This window comes from Streptopelia decaocto (genome assembly GCF_964273445.1).
Source record: "Streptopelia decaocto genome assembly, chromosome: 3".
Lineage (NCBI taxonomy): Eukaryota > Metazoa > Chordata > Aves > Columbiformes > Columbidae > Streptopelia > Streptopelia decaocto.
In genome coordinates this window covers 4,985,706-5,002,963 of record NC_138656.1, presented here as the reverse complement: position 1 = coordinate 5,002,963, position 17,258 = coordinate 4,985,706, and the positions used below count along the sequence as shown (strand labels likewise).

General features: G+C 38.6%; 1 protein-coding gene across 1 annotated transcript in view; it reads right to left on the bottom strand.

Annotated features, from left to right (window-relative positions):
- Positions 1 to 17,258, bottom strand: part of PLCB4 (phospholipase C beta 4) — a 184,002-nt gene that overhangs the window by 78,540 nt on the left and 88,204 nt on the right. Inside the window, exons 4-6 of the mRNA XM_082049841.1 lie at positions 4,212 to 4,312; positions 407 to 487; positions 46 to 105 (exon numbers count right to left, since the gene is read on the bottom strand). Coding sequence (XP_081905967.1) covers positions 46 to 105; positions 407 to 487; positions 4,212 to 4,295 — 225 coding nt within the window. The 5' untranslated portion in view covers positions 4,296 to 4,312. The remainder of the gene's footprint in view (positions 1 to 45; positions 106 to 406; positions 488 to 4,211; positions 4,313 to 17,258) is intronic.

Genomic DNA, 17,258 nt, shown 5'->3' with positions numbered 1-17,258 from the left:
AATATTCTTTGTTTAAATAAAGACTATAAACTAAGTATAGAGTACCTTTGGTACAGCTCCAAAACGAACACTGTTGATCAGGGAGCATTCTAATACCTGTCCTTCCTGAAAAGGAAAAAAAGAAGTACAAGTTCAAAGGTCTATCAACACATGGCTCCATTAGGAATTGCAGCAAAAATAAACAACCTTATTTGCAAAACACTGCTAATTAACACTAAACAGTGTGTTTCCCTTTTATATCAATTAATTCTCTCTTAAAGACCTCACTTCCGTTAATTCTAAAATAACAGAACTAAGGCTAGTTTTGTAAATAAACTAACAGGATATATTAGATCTTTTTAAACTAGCCAGAATATAAAGCAAACACTATAATATCTGATATATATTCCTGACATAACTAATATACCTTTCCTTCACTCTTCCAGCTCAGAAAAAAGCCGAATTCATCCACTTGGAAGAGACAGTTGCTTTCAAAGACAAAAGATTCCTATAGAAAAAAATATAGACCATTATTTTAGTGAGTTTGACAAATGTAATAAATTTATTTACTGTAAAAAGATTATTACATTTCTCCCCAAAAATCTGCGTGAAGAATTTGCTATTCCCAAAGCAATCAGAAATGAGAGAGGCAGGCTTTTATAAAACGATCATTTTTAATGATTTGTCTTCTTGCTGCCATTTGAGACATTGGGATGCACCTAACTACTATTTTCCTACTTCTTTGCAACTATAAAGATTTGTTTTGTATAGTAAAAGCAGCAATTCCTACTTAATAAAAAACCTTAATGAAATGGAACGTCAAACAAATTATTGAAAACTGAGTGCTTCAAACTACATAAAGGTTAAAAATACATAATTTGCCAATATTACCTCCAGGATCAAATGACATTTTATTTTAACATTCAGAATTTAGGAAGCACTTTTCTGCTAGATCATGACAGTATGCATGCCATGAGCATTTTGTAGCCAGAGTAAATGGCAAGCAGAGTTTGCAGGACATTGATTTGTAGAGAAATCAAGAATGAATGGCATACCAAAGAGAATACACAAGGCAAAAAAATCAGATTAGCTGAATGAGAAAAGAAATTTCCTCCACACACCTCCAGCCCCAATTAACGGATCATAAATTAAGCTAAAATGCAGGATAAAGCTGTGCAGAATCAATCATTTTTTAAAGACAAAAAGGATGCAGGACTTCCTGACTTCCTTAATTGAAAACCAACAAGCACGTGTGCAGGCTACAGCACTGCCTGCTGGTTCAGAGCCCCATGCTTTGTTCCGTGTCAGAGACTGAGGTACCTTTCTAAAACGCCACGTCCTCTCCTGTGCATATAGCAAGGGCAGCAAGCACATGAATATCCACAGCTGTTTTCAGAGTCTTGCATACAGGACAATGGGAATTTAGGTAACGAAACCAGGTAAAAACTCTAATGCCCTCAAATCCACGGAGCACGGTTTTAAGTCACTAAGTCTATCCAGGACAGCTACGTATTTAAGTCACTAAGTCTATCCAGGACTATCTATCCTCTGCCCTGGAACAAGGGCATGGGGTGGGCTAAGGTCACATTCCAGTCAGGTCTTAGCCTGACTTGACATCAGGCACAAAGGCAAGTAAGAACCTGGATCAACATGTAATAGCCCTGAGCCCCCTGAGATGGGTACAGCCAAAGGGGATACATTGTGTTTGGGATAATTGTTCCTTTTCCCCGGATACATTAATTATTGGATGATGTCTACCACTTCTGGACAACATTTTAGGTCCTCAAACAAGTTTTACAGGTTTTAAGGTCTGACACTTGCAGTTTTCCATCCAAATAGCAAACAACTATGTTAATTTTAGAGGCAGGGAAGTTGAGATAGAAAGTATAAAGTTGCTACAGCTCAGTCTGAGCCAACACCACTAGGCATGAGTTTCCAGCATGAACTGCTCTGCCCATCATTCTTCACCTTAACATTTATTTTCCTGCCTTCACCATAGCACTAGCTCGTTGCCCAAGACCTAAGATTTACTAGTTTTACAGCCCTTGGAGCCCTGTTTCAATAGAAATGTAGCTAGCTACCAATCCAAATGAGTGTATCTTACATTTCCCAGAAAGATCACTCACATAATAAAAGGCAGGCAATTTTTTATCATTTACTGTGTCCCCATCTATCGAAAAGCCTTAGATATACCAAAAATGTTGTTTATACCAAGGTGCCTATGTAAACTGCACTCATGTTGATGTTCACTCCAGCCTTGACTCTAGGAACCAAATAACCTTTTCTGCAGTTTGTCTTCTTGTACGGTAAGAAAAAGGCACCTGCCATCTGACTGTGTGTGCACCACCACCAGTAAGACCCCTAATCATGTCTGATTTTTATTTCCCATATTCTGCTGAGATAACTCTGTTCTAGACTCAGACCTTTTATCAAACATGAAAAGGCTTGGATCAAAGTATATTTCCATATATTTCCCCAATGTAAGTATTTTGTTAAGGTGGGGAATTAAACACAGAACTTCTATGAAAACTAGAAGCCTAGATCTGAAATATTTTTCTTGAAAATTGCAAGTATAGGCATTGGATCTTGCTATGTTTGCATAGCATTTCTAAAACAATGGTCTGTCTCTTGTTACTACTACAACACAATTAAATAATAGTCTTCGTATATCATAAATCTCATAATATCAAACAGCCACACCATCAAGTGCTCACTGTTTACAGGCTACAGATCTTAACTTCTGAGTCAGTGTTCTTTTTACAACCCTCAATAATTCCTGGAAAATTGCAGATAAAATATACAGTTAGTTACCTAAGTAAAGCCTTTTAATGTGTCCAGAGGAGTCCCCTTTGAGAAAACAAACCAGGCTTCCACCTGTACCACAGCAGACCTGGAGCAAACGGTAGTGAAAACTGCAGCAAGCAATGCAGCTGCGGAATAGCACATGGATGAATGAACAACATTTTGCTCCACGGGTAGCAAGTAGGACCCCCTTTCTACAGGGATTTGTAAGGCTGTAAATTCAGCTGCAAGGAGAGACACTTCTGGTGCAACATCTCACCACATGTCTGCCCAGCATTACCTAGTCTTGCATGGGCATCTGCTGAGTACACTGTGCCAGAAGTGTTATTCTCTGAGATGTCTCGTTCTCCCTGTCACTACATCAAGGACGCAGGTGCCTCACTGAGCATTCTTGATCTCACACCAGCATTTGAGCACTTCTCATCTAAGGTGCAAGAGAACAACCATGCGCGGTATTCCCTCACTGGGATCCTCACCGGCTGAGTTTCTGGAGCAATATTTCCTGAAGAAAAATAAAACTTTACGAACTTCCTTTACAAGAAATTCACTGTCCACTAGTATCTTCTTAATTTATCTGTCCCCAAAACTGAGAATACAGGGCAAACAACTATCCCTATCTTGGCAGGCCTCATGATAAAAAATACCTTTTACTTACATTTCAGAAGATAAGAGGAAAATACTAATACACCTGAAGGCATTTACTGAGCTACCTTAAACTTTTAGAGATTTCCTGTCCAAACAAGATTAATAATAGACGCTGATAAAATTGTTCTCACAGGCATATCAATGCTGAATATAAGGTACATGTTTCAGCACTTTATTTTCAGCTGTCTGTATAAAATGTCCGGTTTTGCATTCCTTTAATAGATTTGGATTAAAGCACAGCTGAAAGCAGGATCATAGTAATCATATTTCAGATGGAGTACAGGTTGATTTTCTAAAGCAGATAAAACCACTCCACATCTCAAATGACACATTTGAATCAGAACATAAATGTTTTGTGTTCTCTTACTTCCCCTTGTGAGATGCAGGTCCTCAGTTTATATATTTAAAAAAACCAAACTCAAACATATTTCCCCCGACCTCAATTTGATAGATGTACAAAAAATTGAAGGATTCACTCTGTTCAGTAATGTGCTTTACGAATCTGCAAAGATGAGAGCTTTATGCACGTTACATATATTTTGATCCAAATCTCCCCTACTCTTCGAGGCTTATTTCAAATCAGAGGGATTAAATATATGTTAAAATTATTCCTTTTAAAAGCAAAAATCTGTGTAGCAATAAAGTGTGTTGGTATTCCCTCCCCACACACATTTCTGGAGTTATCTGAAAGCTTATTTGTGTGCAATTAAAACAAAACATGAAACATTCTGTAACATCTACATATTTAAATGAGATTAGCAAATGAAACGCAACTGGCCTCTTACCTCTTCATATCTATCAAACACAGCTCCATCTTGCATAAAAGAGGGAACTGGCTTCTGCCAGTTAAATTCATAAGGTTTTGCCATGATTATAGAAGAAAAACCTGAAATGGAATGAAAAACCAGAGTTCAATTACTGTCTTTTAAAAGGAGTATTTCAAAGCCTAAGCAGGGATAGAAAACTGACTTTCAGCTTTTTCTTTCACACAGAACTATTAAAAAGTCATAGTGCATTTCTAAACGGAGAATTTTCCTCGAACGAGTATTTTTGTTTCATAACTTTAAAATACGTGTCGGAACTTAATGATTTGAAAAAACAATTGCACTATTGCTTTAGCTTCAATATCTGCTACATCACTTCTAGAATAAAATGAGGCTGGGAGTAACACAGGAAAACATCAGATCCACCACAGACAGATTATTTTTTAACATTCTAAATTGCATACTACATGAGCAAGCCACATTTTTCCTTTGTGTTTTATATTGCAAAATCCATTTATATTAAATAAAGTCCTTAACATTTTCAATGGTATTTTATGCATAACTCAAATTATAGATAATATCTAGGTCAAAATTCATAAGGTAAAAACCTGTTTAGGAACACAAGGCATTAAATAAAAGTACCTAGTAGTATTGTGCATCTCTGTAAGTTTAGGGATGTGAACAAAACTGCTGAGAGTATAATACAAAAGTCGTAACATACAGATACTAGAATAAAGACTAACAAATCACCCAGTATCCTTTCCAACACCTTGGTGTCTTCCTGGTTATGCTGCTTTACACCAGAAAAGGTCCCAGCTACATACTCTGAAATACTAAAGTTAATTTAATCTCAAGTAAAGTACATCTGCGTTGTTCCTGCTTACTAATGCCATCTAGGACACACAGTATCTTGGTTATTCCTTTAGTCACTAAAGCAGAAAGTCTTGCATGAGAGGGAATACACTCGGCAGCAGTGAGATAAGACTGACTCACAGATGTCAGCAAATCATCCTGTGAAACGGTATATTTGGGATGAACACAGCACATGGTCACAATTATGTGACCCCAGGCAAACACGGCCTGACGCTGCTCTCATTGCCTGTCCTGACCCTGCTCTCATTGCCTGTCCTGACCCTGCTCTCATTGCCTGTCTGGGCCCCGCTCCGACAACTGCCAATCTTCAGCTCCTATTGACCATCCCTAGCAGCACGACACAGGGCTAAATGTAACCTGAACAGTTCCTGCTCCGTTATAGTGCAGGCACCCAGCCCAAGCAAAGCTCGTCTAAGGGAGAAAAACAAAAAGCATATCTAAAAGTCAAGGGAGAGAGCATTACAGTCTGTGTAATCTATGCTATGCAAACCATTTTGGTAGTGTTTGTGTATGCCAAAACTCTGAATAGCAGACTAAAATATGATGAATTAAATAACAATGCTTCCACAATGTTCTTAGACACAAATGTCTACTTTGACTGAACTTTAAACCCACAATAGATCCAAGGGTTTTTAAAAAAAATAAATAAATAAATGGTAGTATCCTCCTTCTCTGTCTTGTTTTCATTAGTATCAAAAATGTCCTAACAAGGAAAAGAACAGGAACAGTTAAAAGACTCTGTTCAACACCAGCTTTAAGAACGGTTATTTTTGACAGTTTTCTATCAAAAAAAATATAAATCCTTACTACTATTAAAACAAAACAAAACAAAGCCCACATTTCAATACTGCCTCTATCTCTTTATCTCATGTCCTTTTCTGGTCATTGATACAGGAATATCAAAAATACAGATCAGATTTCCAAAGCCTTAGGAATAAGATAAATGAATTAATTCTCCATAACTATCAAAAATACAATTTGACAGTTATATATATCACCATTAATTGTTTACTTTTGTTGCAAACGGGATGAAAACTCAAAATATATCTGTACTCTCCAATTAAAAAAGAGGCTAAACAATAGTTAAGACTACTCACCTGTACTTTTTTTTTCCCTGATGAAGAGATGTTTTGAACAAACTAGAGGACAAGAAACTAGGGCTAAGAAGGGACCAGTTACATTTAGTATCTTATTAAAAGCTCCCTTTTTGCCAGCCCTGTGAATTTGGCTCTTACCACTCTGTAAAAGAGTAATAATATCTTCCTCATGACGACCATGAGATGTTTTGAGATCCTTCCAGAGAAAGTGCCCAATTATCAAATTTGTATTATTTTTTAAAAATACACTTATAATTTAGGGTCTTTTCCAGTTTCGATCGCCATAGAGCTGCTTTTGCTCATTCTGTGGAAGATGGTGCAAAATAGGACAGCCAGTGCAGTGCAATAGCATGATGGTGTTTTGTTCTGCACAGCTCACGGACTTCACACAGTAGCTCAGTATAATCACACCACCTTGAAAACCTAGTGCTTGTTCTTACAGCAAAGCTACATTTGGAGAAAAGCCGTTTCAGAAAGCTGGTTTTTGACTTCAAAAAGCTGAAACCAGAACCAACAACATCACATACTACACAACAAATCCTCAAAGTTCTTGGAAAAATACCCCTTAGATTTACAGGACACTTTAAACCTACACACCTGAAGTGATAAACACTCCATTTTTATGGCATACTGATAATTCCCTTATCTGCTTAAATGACTTTTACTATCAGAATGTTCCCAAGAAGAAAAGTTACCCCTAATACGACAGGTAGTTCTTGCAGCAATATATGCTGCCAGCATGTCAAGTCCTTCTGGGAAAAGCAGATGCATTGTGTGCTAAATCATAAGAAATGTGATGACGCTTTTAAGACTGTGAAGAGTACTCTTCCACAGTCCCCAGCCTATACACGTGGCCTTTACCCTTTTTTACTGACATTGAACCCCACACAGACGCAGATTTTAAAAGCTAGAAGCTCTGCAGCTGCTCTGAGCTACTGTATAAGACATGTCACAACATTTCGTCCAGCATCTGACATTCTGAATTCTGGATGTAAAGAGCGCTTGAACAGACACTTATCTTTCAAAAGACTAATTACCTTAGCACTACAAGCATGCACTTTATTACCAATTTGACCTTTGCTGAGTTCATCATCCAGTCACAGCATGATAGCTCTGTAAAAATCCCTCCTTTACAGATCTCCTCCTTGTCTGGGTACTCACACAGTACAGTGAAGTTGTCTCATTACTTCATCGCTGATAAATTAAAGAGATTGAGATCTTCAGTTTCTGGTCCAATGCACATTTTTCAAAACCTTGCAGTCAATCTGAGCCCTCCCCACTTTGCCAGCTGCCTTTCTGAAGTCAGGGGTCTGGGCCAGGACACAGTAGCCCAGCACAGAGCTCTGCCACACACACCAGAATTACAGTCTTCCTCCTCATTTGCATAACCTTGCATTTAACGGCAAGAAAACAGACTTGATTGCTCATAATTTATCAGGCAATCAAGTTCTGTCTCAGGGACTCAAGCTCATTGCTATTTACCATCTTACCAATCTCTTCTCTGGCTCTGCTCTCTCACAGGTCAATACAGTTTGCAGATGAACTGAGACAGATGAAGTGTGAGGGAAAGAGCACACATAGCAAGGAGTCACATGAATTGTAACAAACAAGATTTTTAAGCCATATGCTTTGGCAGCTGTGCAGAAGGTGAAAAAAATTCTCTCTGCCTTTAGAAAAGCTCTTTTCGGTCTCTCACATCCCTTACACTCCTCTCAAAAAATCCATTCTTCTGTAACCCTGTTAGCTTTTAAGATCACCAAAATAAAAGATATTCCCCTGTCACTCTTTGGAGCTCTGTTAGTCTTCAGAAATGTTTAAGCAGTTCAAAGAAAGTGAAAACCAAAACCAACCCCACCCACCAAACCCAAACAAACATGACATTCCAACATTCATATGGTCTCACAATAATGAGAATCAAGAATTACCCGCTTTAAAGAAATGTAATAACAACGAAATGTGTGTAGATTCAGCTGGGAGAGAGAAGATCTAGAAACTAAATTTAAAGACAGCAAAATTTTAATTTTAAAACTTTTAAGTAGCTTTTAAAAATAAAAATATTTTCACTGATATATGGCTCTTAAAGTATAAAAATGCCTCTGAATACATACCATTCACAAAAGCAGAAAGAACACTCCTAAATACACCTCAGGACTTAAATCACTGACCACAAAGGAGAAGTAGGTGAAGCCTAGTGCAGTAGTTAAATGCTTCTTGAACTATCTCCCTTTCTTTCAACACTGCATTATAAGACATGATCTAGATCACATGAAATAAAAAGCACCTTTTGATTCACCTGGAGTACCCAAAGAGTGAGAACACAAAATTAACCATATCCAGAATAGTATTATTTAACATAGAAGTCTTCCTCTTTCGTAAGCTTGGCTGTACTAAGCTAAACCTGGGGCGTGGGAGGTGGGGGACTATAAATCCTGGTTTTTTTCATTCTTTGACCGAAAGAAGGCCAAGGTGTGGCTGAACAGGAGGAGGAAAGGATTCTGTTAATATAAAGCAGACAAATGTTTGGGGAAAGAGGTGATATTCTAAACTAACCCAGAGGGCTGGCTAGCGTGATGGATAGGATACTCCCCGGATCCCATAAACATCCTGTCAATGTTGAGACACTGTTGGAAAGGACGGCAGCATTCCTCAGAGATGAGCCCCCCCAGCCTAAAACACAGTCACTCACAATTTCCGCAGTTTGCTTAGCCCCAAATATTTAAACAATACTTGTAATTTTTTTTTATTATATTTTTTTTAGTAATTATTATTTTTGCTTCTGGAAATGAATCACTATTTGCTCAGTGAAAAGTGAGGAGGCTCCACGCTCTGTGTTTGACATTTCGCCACTTACCTCTTCAAATCACACCACCTAAACCTGCACCAGCGACTCCCTGCGTGGGTTCAAGGGCAAAGTATAAGCACTCACAGAACACTATGCTGAGTTTACCAGTCTCGCCCAGGCATATATATTTTTCTTATAGGTGCAAGGAAACAATTTAAAAAATAATAAAACTAATATATTTCCCACTTTCCGCCCTTTAAGTACATCTATCCTTCACCACTACTTCCCTTTGGTAAACGAGATTGTTCATAACAAAGACAATCAGATCTACATCAGTAGATGTCTGTAACTTTTAGGTTTAATTATGGAATTCATCCTAGTCCAGAAAGTCTACCTGCAGTGTTGTGAATGTGAGAAACCTGCTGTCCAAGGCTAAACAGGCACTACAACACTAAAATCCTTATAAAAATGCCTTCGTTTTTTGACAAGCCTCTGAAGCACTTTCATATGCAAATACTACAATAATTACAGAGATTTACAGGAAGAGAACTCAGATATTCATGCATTTAGTCCTCAGAAAATTTCTTTGGTCCTAAATGTACAAACATCGCCATATACAAAACACAAAAATTTAGTTTCTACACTAGAAAGCTTAAAAGGTAAATTTTAAGAAAATTTAGAAAATAAAAACCACTACAGTGTGAATCTGATGTAAAAAGTAATGGCAAGAGCCACGCTTCTTAATTTCTGTGCTACTCCCACTATACTGTAAAGCAATTCCAAGATTTCACAGCTCTCCAAGCTCTTCTACAGTTAAACATTTTTGTTGTTAATTTTTTAAAAAGAGTGCTTTTTCGGCAGGTTATTTTTAAACACACTATTCCCACACTAATACAAGAAACTTCAAACAGTTCTCCCAAAAACAAGGCCCAGAAGCAACAAAAGACATATAACAGAGCTCAGGCACTTGAACATGTCTTGTCCAGTAATGGTCTCATTTTCCATTTTGTCTCATTTTCCATTTCTTATTAATTGCTGGAATGCATTGGCACGCAAGGACCACTAAGAGGTCAGCCCAAAACTACAAGTGGCCCCTTCTTAACTAAGCTCTTCTTCAGCATTTCACACAGGTTCAGTGAGCAGAGCTCTGCTCTGCTTCAGGCTAAGAAATGAGTGATCACAGAACCACAGAATGGTTGGGGTCGGAGGGACCTCTGGAGATCATCTAGTACAACCCACCTGCTAAAGTGTCATCACCTGAGTGATCTTCATTCTATAACATGAGCTCCCTGGAACTCTCCCTGTTTTGTCACATTCCAATCACAAACACCAACCATCAGTAAAATTAAGTTGTCTAAGAATGCGGAAGATGCTACGGTTTTATCTTCAGTCATGTAGAAGGTGTTCAAGATTTATTTTTAGCATAATGTCAAGCATCCCATTTCCTGGAAGCCATCTCCTCCCCATGTAGTAAGAGAGAACGTATCGGACTTCAATGAAAACAATAGTTTGTGTAATAGTTGCCAAGGTCTTTTAGAATGGTTACAGCATGTGATGTACGTATACAAACTATCTTGATTTAAGCAGCAGTGACTTTTATCAAGTTTAACTACTTCACTCTGTGGCTTTCCATTGAAGACAGTGTTAAAGGCTACTTCATGGAATAATTAAAATGTCACAAATATGTAGTGCTTGCAAATGACTACTTAAGCCCAAATTCTCTCTTCAGTCTTGTGAAGTCTGACACCTTGTATTAATTACAGTAATGAGCCCTAAAGGAAATGGACTTCTCAGATTTATTTAAAAAAAAAAACAGAGTTGTCAATATGTTCTTTGGGTAATTAATATCGTACTTCATTTCTACTGTTGTTTAATCTGTAGCTGACAGATAACAGATCTTTTAAGTCAGTGAGTAGTGTTTCTCCCTTTTAGGTACACCTGTATGATGCATTTGTGTCAATTATTTTAATTAAAATAATGAGTGATTTTGACATTTAGAACTTCAGTTTCTTCTTTTTAGCCTCATTCTGGGGCTTACTGCTCTAAAAGATCTCAAGCTGAAGTGATTCCTGTACTTGAAAGTGATAGGAAGATGTAAATAAATGTTTGAAATAAAACTCCTAAGAAGAATTCAGGCAGGAGATAAACACCCAAATAACCTCAAGTGAGCATCATTCCTCTTATGAATGCAAGAGTTTGGGGATCCAAGGACATAAAACCCCTGCAAAACTTCAAGACCAAATTATTAGCTACAAATACAAAAGGCAACACAAACTTCCAAATCAGATTCGTATCAACAGTCTTTCAAAGTGCAAGGAAAAGTTTAGGAAATAAGACAAGCTAGTACCTCAAAGAAAAACAGAACAAGCTACAAATATCAGCTGCTCCATGACCACGTCCTGAGGACACAGTTGTCTTTTCCAAACAATGACACTGACTCGGACCTTGTGTTAATAAAATGTAATGAAAGGTCAAGATCACATTTTTGTAATAACTTCTAAATCTCTGTGTGTTTGAAATAATCCCTTCTATGGTCCGGTGCTTTAGTTCAAATCAAATTTTATTAAAGTTTTTACATGCCTTAATACAAGTTTGCTCAAAATATACAGATATTTTAAAAAATAATAAACCGTGAGGAACATACATATTATTTTAAAACCTAAAATTAAGCAAGTGACTTAATTTGCAGGGTTCAATTCTGACCAGTTTTCTAGGTGATTTCTGAGAATACAGCAGTGAGTCACATTGCTGGCTTAAAACTTCTGACAAAGCAAAGGTCATGATCTTTGGCAATCGTTCCAGTGGTCTAAAATGCATTAATATCAGAAAAGTACATTTATTATTTGACAGTTGGCAGTGTGTTAAAAGTAGATATTTGTTGAAAGTTTAAATTATCTACGAATTTCTTGGTAGCCTGGATAAAGCATACAAACTACAGTCACCATGAAGATAAATGGGTTTTTATACTTTTTAGGTATGATTGTCATTGTGCAATTTAACCCATGGCACTGGTCAGAAAATGTTTGTATCTTACGAACCATTAGTGCAGCTCAGATTTCATGTAAGCACCCACCTTGCACCCTAGAGATAGCGGGTTTTGCATCACCTTCTTTAAACAAGAGAAGATAAAATGGAATGAAAAGCCAGAAATGTAGACCTAGTATCTGCATTTCATCAGTACGCTCCTTCCTTCCTTGCGCTTGATACCCTTTTTTCTAATTTTCCTCACCCTTTACTTCCCGTTATGCTGCTCTACCTAATGCCTGGCTGGAGCACACCGCAGCTCTCCCAGAGCTTTAGTGTTAATGCTTGGTTGGTTTCATTTTATTTTCGTGCCAACGAAAAATAACCCACCAACAACCCAAAACCACCACCACCAAACCAGAAAGAAACAGAAGATACTGTCTTTAATAAAAGCTCTTTCTCTGATTCCTTCCAGTCAGCATCAGAAGAAGAAACACATGTGATGCTCATGGTGTGCACTTCAACATTACTGTGCTAAAAGCAGATCTATGAATTGGAATGACACTTAACAGATGGGGGGGAAAAAAAATAGTCACGAACTGCCTGGCCTAAACACCGTTTTATAAGCTCAGCTTATCTATTCTCCTCATTCCTAAACACTCTACCTGTTGTATGCAGAAACAATGTTCATTAGCACACAGCCCTTGGGGTTAGCTGGGAATCAAGGGACGTGGGTTACAGCCGATGTTTGGCCAGACTGCTCTGCAGTCCTTGGAAGGTCATCAGGCCATTTCCCATTTTCCTTCCCCCCCTCTAAAAAATGAGGCTGGCAAGACTTCTGATTCATCACTTCATGATGCGATCATTTATCCATATAGAGAGCTTGGAAGCACTGACAAAAAGGTGTCCCAGAGCTAAAAGTTATAAATGTTATATGCCTTTAATCGCCAATAACATCCAGTATTAACTCATTCATAAATGCCTGGTCAGTTTTCTGAAGATGAGATTGCCACAGTTCTAAATACAATGTATCACAACTAGGCAGGGCTAAAAATAAAATGCTGCCTGTAATTTGGAAATCCAGAAGCCCTCTTTCCAGCAGGACAGCTGTCCAAATATGGACAACCATGCCTGAGATATAGCGGGTTAGCAACTCTTTATAGCTTTGATTTCCTAGAGATTCAAGAGGAAAAGCAACTGGTTCTGAACTTTAAATTATTACTGTTACTTCATTATTGTAGGTAGGTGGCAGAGTAAGCATTTCTTGTAAAGTTGTTTCAGTCAGATTTCTCTTTAAATGGCTGTTGTGACACTGCCCAGAAGCTCTAAAGGTAATGGAGACAGAATAACAAAGATTGTGCAGGTAATGGGACCAAGGATAAAAAAATAAATGTCATTATTCCTTCAGCTGATAACTTCATAGGTAACTATAAATGGAAGAAAGGGATGCACGAAACATGGCATCTGTGTCTTTTGCTAATCCTTGACTCAGAGTAACAGGGCAATCTGCATATGTGTTTCTACTAATCAAATATTGAAACCACTCTCCTGACATTGTGCTGTTTCCTGTCACATCAGTCATGATCGAATTGACAGTTGTCTTTTCAGGGTAAAATGAGACTGTGTGAGATATCTGAGAGATGAGTTTATCTGATAAAACAGTTCAGAGTGCTAATACACTCATTACTGAGGTATTCAGTTGTTTACACTGCTTGAGAATAATATCCCTAAAATGTCTGAATATTAATATATTGCTTGTTTAAAAAAAAATGGGCCAAAACCAGGCATGTCAACTATTAAGGAGAAGAATGGGAAAGTGTTCCAAGCCAGCAGCCTCTCCAAATTTTGGCTTGTTCAACAATTCACAATATATATGAAATTTGCTGGACAAAAGGAATTTCAATTTTTGTACTGCTCCAAATGGATGATTCAACACAGTACTCTAAAACAGACTAAAATAAAAGTGTTGGTATGTAACCTCTTTGTCCAGTATGGAGACAGTCCAGACAGAGAGCCAGTCTGCCAGTCAAGAGTGCTGGTATGGCATGCTGGCATGCACAGCCCATTTTGAACACTTACTTGACATCTCGTAATGACCAGCAGGCTTTACAGCATGCTGAGAGCTTCAATTTATTCAGATTTTTCTGGACCAACTGGAGACAGATTCAGGGGACTTCCTTTCTATAAATTCCTACCATTAAGATGCAATTCAGTGTTGAATAGTAGGAAACAAAAGGAGGGAGCTGTTACCTCTTCAAGCCTCCTCATCACTGTTCTTTATTGTCACCTCCAGCTGGGACCTCCACTTGTACTGAGGTGGAAAGGGACACGTATTATGAGGATACCTTTGCCCTCGTGGCAAGACAGGTATACTACAGAACATGCTCCGGCAGGCAAGAAGAAAAGCAGTGTTTTCCCTTCTCTCCATGGAAAGGTGAGAGTATGCACATCATGCTGGACTATGAAAACATTCTTGATTCTGGACAACTATTAGGGGAGAAAGAAACAAAGCAGATGTGTGGGGAAGAGCACAAGAATTAGAAAGAGGAGGGGGGAATTAACAACAGAAAAAATGCAGAAAGCAAGGATGGGATGTCTGACATTGATGTGGGCCTGGCTGAATGATAAACTTCCTAAGTAGGCCAATACAACCAAGATGAAAAGGGAAGGTGGCAGCTTTTTCACAATGTTGGAAAAGAACAGTGGATAGTTTGGAATAACTGAAATAGAAACGGTTTGGGGTAGCACAAGCAAGACTATTTTTAGAGCTTATTCCAAGTATGAAGCTAGGTTTCTGTAATAAGGCTAGAAAGGAAGGAACAGGGTGGAATACACTAAGGAAGACCAACAAAAGAAAATGCTGCTGCCTATGTGTATGCGGCAAAGAAGAAAGAAGTGGCAAGAACAGTGTCAACATTCCAGGCAATAGCAGAGTGGGGTGAATTATTGTGACAGCTCGGGAGTGGGGATGGCAGGGCTCCCAGAGACGAGGAGTTCAGCATTTCCTTGCGCTGCAGACAAACTAAGGGTGAAATGCCTGGGAAGGTGAAAGAACTGATTCGCGTTGAGACGGTGGAGGTCAGAGTCATCTGTTTGGAAGATATCAGATGCAAGAGAAATCAACAGATGCAACTTGTTACATTCTAAGGCATCGATAAAGGGACCCTAGCAGAGACAGAGAAAACGTTTTGCCATTTGCACTGGCTGCAGGTGCTGAAGTGCTCTGTGGTGCTTGACTAACACTGACACTATACACTCTGGCCCCCTACAACGTAGTAACAAGTGGCACATGCACTCACTGAATATAGTGTCCATCAAAATCAAGGGCAGTGTTACATGCACAGCACAGCAGACACCATAGAAAGTGAGGGTAACATTTTTACATGTCTAAACCCAGCTTTGCTTCATATACCACCATTAAGCATTTCCAGCATAATAATCACCATTGCAAAGAATGAAAATTTGGGCCCAGCAGCCCTTTCCCATAAGAAAACTGGTCAGCTAGTACAGACTGTTTTTCTTCTTGTCACATACCTATTAAATGCTCCAGACTGTTTAATGTGATAAAAATGTCTAGACTGTTTTTTGACTGAAAGCTTAAATAGAGTTCTTTGCCCTTGGCTAGCAAACCCTTTTGCTCCCTTCCTTAGTAAGCACAATAATGTGCATGCTGTACTTCTGCACATATACAATACATGTATTTCTCGTATTTTATACATCTGAGATTTTAGAGATAAGCCCAGGGAAACGTGAAGAATATGCACACAGTATATACATACAATATGACATAGTGTTACTTTGCAAGGAAAAAGCTGGAGCTTACTATGAAAGTGTAAATGTTCTTGAGGAAAATAATAAAAAGCACTTCTCACAGTCCAGTGAACAAACAGAAAAATAACTGAAGAAGCTCTGTTAAGACTGATAAAGACCAAGATTCTTTGCTGAAGCAGGCAATAAAGGCAGAGTTTGGGTGAGAAATCCCAACGGGCACATTAGAAAAAGTGTCACCAGATGTGAATCGGTGCATTCAATGCTTTGTGGTCCCTAGCTGCCCTCAGTCTTTAGCAGTTGCTTATTTTTGTAGAACAAAACATCTGATATAATTATAATCACTCTAAACTTAGATACAAGTACACAATTTATACTAAAAGTATCTCTGGCAGTGAGATTACCCAGCTCAACTGGTACACACCTTGCAGCTCTTTCTTTTTAGGCTCTATAAATCTGCATCTGTGGAGTGGGTTATGGTCAAGGAACAGGTGCATCTGATACTTGTCAGCATGTGCAACTCGTGTGTTGGAAACTAAGCTGCATACCATGGAAAAAGCTTGAGAAGAAACACTATCCCTGGACACCACTCATTGTAGCTGACTCCAGTAGGAAATACAACTTGCCAAAAGAATTAATGGACAATGTGATGTGACAGAAACATCATTTTGGCACAGTCACAACTGGACTGTCAAATCATGGATCTAAGTTCCACTTTCCATCTTCCTGTACCCCATTTATTCCCAGAGGAATCTTAACATCCTGAGGATAATTTTTTGTTTAAAATGCTCTTCAGCCTCATCCAAGACCCTAAGTAACTCTTGTTCTCTGTGACTGGATCATAAGGTGCACTGCCAGTCAGAGGAGCTGAAGAAGAAACAACTGACCAATACACAGGAAAGCAACTAAGGGCTTGGGAATATCTAGGGAAAGGTTGTTCCAAGGGAAGAAACTGGGCAGAAAAATCTGTACAGTAAAGTTACGGGCCCACCACTGAGCATTTTTGGTTTCCATCCTCCTTAAGATACTATTTTTCCTGAACAAGTCATAATGTTCCCTGCTGTGAAAAGCAAGAATGGGGTTTTTCAGCATCACCAGGGAAGGTGATTTTATTGTTTCTGAAGCACTTGGATACCACACAACAGAGAACAGGCCAAGCAAGGTGCCAATGTTTAAAAGGAGTCTTCTTGTGAAATAACAATGCACACAAGCTGAAAGCCTGGATCAGGAAGGCTGCACATTGAGGGGTTTTTGTTTGCCTTTTTTCTTAAAATAAATATTAATATAGGTTTTAGAACAAGAAATCTTTCCTTTTGTCAGTGCACCCTCCTGCAATCTTAGTTTCTGTACAATTCCCACGCATGTCAGAGGGTGCTTTGCATAATGATGACACTTCTCTGCTCCATATATACACAGTTCCTTTGGGCATTTGAGGGAAATGGCACACATAGGAAAAAGGACATGGTCCCAGTCGGTACTTCTCTGGAAAGCCCAATGCCACCCCAAGTAACACCAAGAGTGGTCTGCAAGGATTTTATGCTGAACAGCTGGCAGAAGCCTCTTGAAGGCAGGTACCCAGGCTGC